This window comes from Hydra viridissima, unplaced genomic scaffold (genome assembly GCF_058129835.1).
Source record: "Hydra viridissima isolate aposymbiotic clone 2 unplaced genomic scaffold, HvirCarnegie_v1 scaffold_12, whole genome shotgun sequence".
Taxonomy (NCBI): Eukaryota; Metazoa; Cnidaria; class Hydrozoa; order Anthoathecata; family Hydridae; genus Hydra; species Hydra viridissima.
In genome coordinates this window covers 3,109,380-3,118,044 of record NW_028324311.1, presented here as the reverse complement: position 1 = coordinate 3,118,044, position 8,665 = coordinate 3,109,380, and the positions used below count along the sequence as shown (strand labels likewise).

General features: G+C 27.4%; 1 protein-coding gene across 2 annotated transcripts; it reads left to right on the top strand.

Moving 5' to 3' along the window:
• The first annotated feature begins 7 nt into the window (after positions 1-7).
• LOC145194547 (deubiquitinase OTUD6B-like) lies at positions 8-5,811 on the top strand. 2 transcript variants are annotated; one of them, XM_090068147.1, is made up of 10 exons: positions 8-136; positions 637-761; positions 1,519-1,569; positions 1,918-2,055; positions 3,401-3,420; positions 3,629-3,674; positions 4,417-4,525; positions 4,679-4,740; positions 5,357-5,466; positions 5,595-5,811. In XM_090068147.1, the coding sequence occupies exons 1-10, from the start codon at positions 82-84 to the stop codon at positions 5,653-5,655; spliced, it is 777 nt and encodes a 258-aa protein (XP_089924273.1). In that variant the 5' UTR covers positions 8-81; the 3' UTR covers positions 5,656-5,811. The 2 variants fall into 2 exon arrangements, with proteins under 2 accessions (XP_089924273.1, XP_089924272.1); XM_090068146.1 differs by having other exon boundaries at positions 1,459-1,569.
• Positions 5,812-8,665: the final 2,854 nt, after the last annotated feature.

Genomic DNA, 8,665 nt, shown 5'->3' with positions numbered 1-8,665 from the left:
ACTGATTAATCTTTCTATGCTTTGTTAGAATGATTATTTTCTTTTAGATTATTAAAAATAATAAAAAATTTTTAGCTTCGCATGGATAAAGAAGAAATTCAACAACGTCAAAGGTTGGAGCAGAATAACCTTCAAGGTTGAATTTTTTTTTTAAATTTAGAATCAGAACAAAAACTTTAAATTTTACAAGTTATTTTTCCAGCAGCATGTCAAACTTTTTGAAGGGTAAATTTGGTTTTTGTTTTTATTATTGTTATTTTTTTTTTAAGTCATTTACCTGGTCATTCTATGATTGTTTATTTATGTATATGCATAGGTATATGTATATGCAAAAGTATATGCATAAGTATATGTATATGCATAAGTATATGTATATGCATAAATATATGTATATGCATAAGTATATGTGTAGAAACTAAGCATTTACATTTAAGTAACATTTTTCTTTCTGAAGATTACCTACTAATTTACAACAGCCTTAAGATAGCTTTATAAAATTGCATATATGAAATATAGTATTTAAGAAAGATAGTATGTATGAAAGAATTTAAAAGGACATATTTACAGAAAATGTGTAAATATCTTTAGCTAGAAAATGTTTTTACCTATTTATCTTTTAATGCAATTTTTCTTTAGCAAAAATTTTGTCTATGAAACGTTCTGCTTCAAAAGCTGATAAGAAACAAAAACAGCAAGTGAACATCACAGCGGCGCAGTTGCAGGCCGATCTCGATAAAAAACATTCAAAAGAACTTGAACAAGTTAGTTAATAACTTAACGTGAGTGTAAAATTCTATTCACTAGGTAATAATAATATTCACTGGATATAAAATCTGATAAAATCTTGAATGAAATAAGATACCATTTGATTGGTTTTGTATACAATGTGTATGTGTATATATTTCAAGTATTTGAATAACGATGCACTGGTTTGTCATAATAATAGTTTGTTATCATTAGAGAACAAGTTGTTATTATCACAAACCAGTTTTAAGGGTATTGATTAAAAACACAAGCACAAAACTGATATATATATAAAAACTGATATAATAAAGATTGCAGTAAAAACAGCAGCTTTTAAAATTTATTTAATCGATTGAATTTAACAGTGAATTTAAATCTTTTTGTGTCATAGAAACTGCAAAAACAAAAAGAGAACAGAAATTAAAAGAGAAACAAAATGAGAACAGAAATATTTTCTTTAAATTAAAAGAAAGATAAAGTACTTAAATAGCTCTAACATATGATATATTATAGATAATATTTATATATCAAAGATGGTAGTATATGATATATTTAAGATCAAAAAAGATGAAAGTCCAACATCAATTGTAATTGTTGAAAACTGTTACAATCTTTTAACAATTTTTTTTGGGTAATTTTACAACTGTCAGTGATTGTTATAATTATTTTGAAGCTGATTTATCTTTCATATTCTTATTTTTTTTGTTTTGTTAGTTTTGCAATAAAACAGGTGCTGCATGTATTGTGGATAATGATAATAGTTTAATTTCACAGAACAGCACAGAAGCTCCAAAGACTAAAATTAGCAAGGCACAAAAAAGGAAGGTAAGTTTGTATTTTTTAAAATAATCCTATTTCAGTGATCAGTTGATAAAAAACCAATATGGTAACATAAGAAACTCTCTAGTACATTTTACTATACAGATTTCTGACTATAAATTGTAAGGAAAACTCACTAACCTATTTTAAGCAAACAAAAAAATCCATTATGTGCAATATAATAATTTAAATCCTGTATTAATAAAAAAAAGGAAAAAATCTGGTTGTTACAATGTTAACAATAAAAAATGTGGTGCATTATTTGGGAGTCAGTTAAATGTTTTTGTAAATATCTTAAAAGTTTACTTGAAGTTTTTTTTTTATTCTTATTTTTTTTTATTATTTTTTTTTTAGGTGAAAAAAGAGGCTGAGAGTAGGGAGCGTGAAGCTCGGTTAGCAGATGGTGAAAAAGAAGTAGTTCAGCATTCGAGAAGTATAGAAGCTTCACAATTTGAAAAACTTCTTAGTGAAAGGAATCTAAAGATAGTTGAAGTAAAAAATTTTTTCTTGAAAGGATTTTAATTTATTTTATTTTCTATGTAAATCAATCTTAAAATGCTAATTGTTAAATTTTACAAAATGATTCTATTTTTGAAATGGATAACCAAAAGAAGTTTTTTTTACCAGATCAAAAATAAAATTGTTCGATTCAAATAAAATTTATTGTGAGCTACGTATCCAAAAACTGCTTTGATTTAAATTCTTTTTATTTTTTGACAAAAATCCCAGGCTAGTAAATAGATAAACTGCTCTATGTAGTTAAGGCCTTTTTGGCAATTTACTGACTTGAAATGTGGTGACTTTGTGTAACTCTTGTTCTTGTTTTCATTCTCATTTGTTTTGAAATTTTGTGATGATAAATTAATGGATATAAAAGAAATGCTCATATGTCCATTTTTTCATTTTATTTTAAATAATTCAGTTTTAAATTTTTGATTTAAAAAATTTAAATCTCTAGACATACTTAAATTTAACTAATGTGATTGGCCAACCCATCTAGTTACAGAATTGTGGATGTAGTAAAAAAAAACTTTAATTAACCATTTTTTTTTTTTTTTTTTGCAAATCTTGGAAATCTTGAAAATCTTGGAAATAATTTCATTTCAAGTTTACCTAAAAATTTTTGTTTCTTGAATTAAATAACTATTAGTATCATGAATATATGTATTTAAAAGATACAAAACTGTTGGTAAAGTTTGTTTACTTCAAATTAGTTATGCAAATATATAACATAGTTATGTGTAGTAATAATTAGTGTGTTAACAAATGTGGTGAAAAACTCATTCAAAGAGATTAAGATCAAAATCCAGAGAAATTTTTTTTTAAAAATCCAGAGAAATTGTTTTTTTTTTAAAAACCAGAGAAATTGTTTTTTTTTTAAAAACCAGAGAAATTGTTTTCTTTAAAAAACAAATATTTCTTGTTAAGTAAGAAAAGGTTTTCACAGATAAAAAAATAAATGACAGAAAGAATAAAACTAACAAGTTCGATGAAAAACACAAGCTGCATACCAAAACTTAACTAATGCTAATACCAATATTTTCTAGTTTTTTGAATTGTTTTTTTAGTTTGTAAGATTAAAAACAAGCGAATTTCATTTTGCTTTTTTGATTTGTACTCTAGTAGACATTAAAAATTTAGCGTAAATCAACATTTTTAGATTCCTTTAAAAATGGAAAAACATAAAAAAGTTTTTTCTTTTTCTTTTATACAAAAAAGTAAATTTACTTAACTGTAATTAATTTTCACGGACATTTATTGTATGACTTTGTAATAATTTCAAATTTTATATTTCCTTTTCTTTTTTTCTTTTTTTTTTCTCCCTTTTTTTCTTCAGATAAATCCTGATGGAAATTGGTGAGGAGTATAAATGTATTTATTGTCAGTGTTTATTGCATTCAAAAAAAAAAGTTGTTATTTTTGGTTTGCAAAGATTATTTAATACTTCTCTCAAAAAAGTCCTCCTGCACTTATTACACAAAATGTTATTTTCTGATATATAAAAAAAAGTATAAAAAAAATCAGACATTACACAATATTGTTAGAATTTTTGCTTATGTTTTAGTATGTATAACTCAATTGTCTTCTTGTTTAATGGCGCAATGACTGAGGTATGTCCAGTTGAGAAATTCCTTATTTTAAACATAAAATTTAAAAAGATCAATGATTTTACATCATTGAACTCCATATATAGGTTGTAATGAGTTATAAAGAACAATATATGATTGGTCATCAATATTTTGTGTTTCTATAACCAACTAAATGATACTTAACCGTCATAAAGTTATGGGGATTTTCATTTCCAAAGCTGTCTCTAAATATCTAAGTGATGTTTCTAAATGTCTAAGTGATGTTTCTAAATGTCTAAGTGATGTTTCTAAATGTCTAAGTAATGTTTCTAAATGTCTAAGTGATGTTTCTAAATGTCTAAGTGATGTTTCTAAATATCTGAATGAATTTCTTTAAATATCTAAGAGACATTCTCAAAAAATCGCTAAGATATTTAAAAACATTTTCAAAGCAAAAGAAAGCATGTTTTTTAATTACCGGATATAGGCAATCAGATTTTGAAAAGAAATTCTTAAGACATTCTTTTAAATGTTTAATCCTTGATACAAGAAAAAAATACTGTTACTGATTCCATTAACAAAAATACAGGCCAACATGTTTCATTTGTTTAAAATATACAGACCAAAACGTATTTTGATTGAATGATACATGTTCACTGGCAATAACTTTACTTCGTTAAAAAAAATACAGACCAACATTTTTCATTTACATCAACATGTTATTATATATTCACTTTTTGCTAATTTTACTAAAAAAATAAATTAAAGTTATTTCTTTTTACAGGATAGCATGCTAAAATTAAGAGAATGTACTTCAGTTTACATGCTGGAGCATAAAGAAGACTTTCTTCCTTTTGCTACAAATAATGTTACAGGAGATATAATGGAGGAAGGTATATACTTTAAAACTGCTGTTTTTGTTGTTTACGGTGCATATTACTATTTATGGTGTGGATCATTGCTGTTAATTATGTAGATAAATGGGGAAATATTTTTTTAATGCTACTACAATATTTGAAACATTTCTCCATGGTTATGTGTTCTAGATGAGTACGCAAGGTATTGCCAAGACATTCGATACACAAATTCATGGGGAGGTCAACTGGAGGTTCGTGTTTGCAATATCTCCTAATAATTGTTTACACTTTCTAGTTTCTTGTGTATTATTTTTATCATCATCATCATCATCATCATCATCATCATCATCATCATCATCATCATCATCATCATCATCATCATCATCATCATCATCATCTTCATCGTTATTGTTATTATTATTGTTGTTGTTATTATTATTATTATTATTATTATTATTATTATTATTATTATTATTATTATTATTATTATTATTATTATTATTATTATTATTATTGTTATTATTATTATTGTTATTATTATTATTATTATTATTATTATTGTTATTATTATTATTATTATTATTATTATTATTATTATTATTATTATTATTATTATTATTGTTATTATTATTATTATTATTGTTATTATTATTATTATTATTATTATTATTATTATTATTATTATTATTATTATTATTATTATTATTATTATTATTATTATTGTTATTATTGTGTTTTTATCATTTAACCTTTCTTATTCTACTGTTTGTATATTTTTTTATTATTAAAAAAAAAAAAAAATCTGATAGTTTTCTTTTTCAAAAATTCAAATAAAAAGTTCATCGACCCGTGTAAATATTTATTTAGTTACGAGCAATATCGCAGATTTACGAGCAACCAATAGAAATACTCCAAGCATCGACTCCTCCATTAATAATTGGAGAAGAATACACACATAAGCAACCGATCCGATTATCGTAAGCAACATTTATGTTGATACTTAATGTTTGAGCAGCTTCACCTTTTGTTTTGATCTTTTAGTCGTTTTTTACCTTCACATTTTGTCTCGTTCTTTACCTTTACATTGACCTTGTAATCTCTTCAGGTATCATAGACACCAGTATGGTTTAGGAGAACATTACAATGCTGTTATTTCGGTGACGTGACCTCCGAATTACAAATTTTGTTTACTTGCGAATAAATATCACCCAAAAATCGAGTTGCTGGTCAAAATCATCTACAATAAAATTTCTGAGCTAGAACATCTTGCTGTAATTTACTTGTTATTGTTTATGGATGGAGTTTAAACTGCCCCCTAAAAATGGTTTTAGTTAGGAAATGTCATCGAGTACCTTTAGGCTACCAAACGGGGAATTCTTTGTATAGATATCCAAATATAGCTAAATCCCGGTAACTCGAACCTTCAAGGAACCAAGTAAAATGGTTCGACTTATCGAATGTTCGATTTAAGCAAAGCTTTTTTCAAGATTGGGCTTTAAAGGAACCAAAAAAAACAGTTTAAGATAATAAAAGTTCGAATTGACCGGTGTTCGAGTTACCGAGATTTAACTGTAAACTCAATTTTCTATTTATTTCAAGTCATTTTTATAGTTTTTGGCAAAAGTTAACTTAAACACACTGTTTACAATAAAAATCAAAATTAACCAGTGACAATTTTCGTCCTGACAGTGCTAATATGTTGAAATGAATGCCTTGTGAAACTATAAAAATACAAATTGAATATAATTGCAGTAAAATTAAAAATGACATCACTGAAAAAGATCAGGAAGCTGTAGACGTACAGACAGAATGTACAGACAAGTCTCATATTTACTGTGTGAAACTCTTCCAAAAGTTTTAACTTTTTTCTAAGGCTTCGAAGAAATTTACCATTGCAAAAGTAAAATCCGCAAAAAGGTTGTCGCAATTCAAAAATTGATCAGCAGAAATTTTTTGTTAAAAATGAGCAGCCAGTGTAAAAAGGAAACCATTGGACTACATCGGACATTTGGATTACGATTTCTCTTTAACAGCTCATAAACTTATCAAAGTTTACGTACTTTTTGTTCTTAAGGTCGTCGTACCACATTGAAATTGTTTTTTTCAAGAGTTTATTGAGATCAGCTCACTGGATTCACACAAAAGGTGTTTGCTTTTCTAAAACTCCGTGTTGATATCGAATCGAAGTAATCGTAATTGTAGTTCTGTATTGCATGAAATGAAGAATAAATACTAGAGCCTGATTCTATGGTTTCGTGTTTTTTATTCCCCAAATTACATGTGCACTCTTATTGTTTAGAAAACAATAAGAGTGCACATGTGGAATAAAAAACACGAAACTACTTTAATATTTATTTTCCGAAATTTATTTCACGAAAAAACTTTAATATTTATTTTCCGAGGTATCACAACAAAAGAGAAACAACCAATTTCTTATTACTTCAGTAATTCAACAGAAACAACAGCAAATTTGGCTATAAATTTACGAGAAGCTGAAAATTGAAAACTCAGGTCTGTCGCCTGTTAGTTCGGCTGCATTGTGTGTGATCAACCAAATTGCAACACTTAAAATGATTGGCTCTTCAAAAAATAAATTGTATCAACCATTCAAAAACAATCAGTATCAACCATTCAAAAACAAAATTCATATCTTTACCTGTTTAAAATTGCTCACAATAATCTTATGCGTAGCATTTATATTGATAATTATGTTGTCTCATAACTTCACACTCGGATGCTGTACAGCATGCAAAATAAGCTGCAAACCTGTATGACACAAATGCGATCCTACCCGTATTGTACCGAAGTTGAATAATAAACATCTGAACCCTGGAGCATTACTAAAAATGAAAGTTAATCTGACCGAGTCGAAATTTGACCACAATAGTTGAGTCATCAGATCGCCACAGTATTGCCCTTGTGTGTAACAGCAAAAATTTTTTTTATTCTTTTCGGGGTCCGATACCCGTTTGGGTCGGGTCGAGTTTCAATTTTAATCAGGACCCGGATAATCATTCGTTTCAATCTCTTCAAAATTTTTCTCAACGCACCAAACGAAGTTCTCAGTGCTATCAGTATCCACTACTTTAAAGCGAAATTAAATCATCTGGCACTATAATTACCACAGCGTATCATCTTCCGTGCAATCTAGCACGAGCTAGACGCCCGGTTCCGTGTAACTCATCCACTACTAAATCATTTTTTCTTCGTAAAAACAGTTACTTCCTTTCTAATAAGACATCAAAAAAATTTTAATGAGAGAATAAAAAGCGAGGCACAAGTAAAGGATTGTTGATTTCACTTTCTGAGGTTTAGCAGACGAAAAAAGAGGTCAGCATATTTTTTCGCTCATAAAACAATCTTTCGCTTTCCAAAGCCATCTATAAATCTAATTGAATGTTATTTTGTGATATTTTTACAATTCGTGCATTTTTATTATGAATACAAAAGTTTAAACCTCAAATACAAAAACTAAGCAAATTTTAAATTGTCAGTCGTTAAAATATTTTCTATTTATTGTAAAAAAAAAAAAAAAAAAATGCGACGGGTCGTCCGGCGTCCATTCAAGCTAAGCGCCTGAGTCCATTTTCCCCCTGTGCTCTCAAAGGCTCTAATCAAATATCAGTTGATAAAGTGCCTTATTATTTGGTTATCACCTTATGTTTTTGGGTGATCAAAAGCATCAGTTGTTAGAAAATACAAACATGGAAACATCTTTCTTGAAGAGAAGCAATTCATTTATCAGCACAATCAAGAAACCATTTTTCACAGATTTATTTCTTATTTATCGAACTGGTTTTCAAATTTTTAGATTTTCAGGTTGTTAAACATTTGTGGCCTGAATTTATGATCCTTTTTTTTTTTTTTACTTATCTTTACCTAAAAAAGACCTTTAATACTTTTTAAATTGCTCTCTTTTAACTTCCTCCATCTTCGAAACATCCTCCATCTTCGAAACATCCTCCATCTTCGAAACATCCTCCATCTTCGAAATTGTTAACTTTCGATCTTATTGTTCAAGAAAAATGAAGAATTCCTTGGTACCATCTTTACAATCTTTTGACTTCATATTGATTGCGATTGCGAAGCCAGTTATGATTCAACAAATCGAATTAACAAAAAACAAATAATATTTATAACTTAGTGGTTAAAACACGAGAGCTATAGACTGTCCGT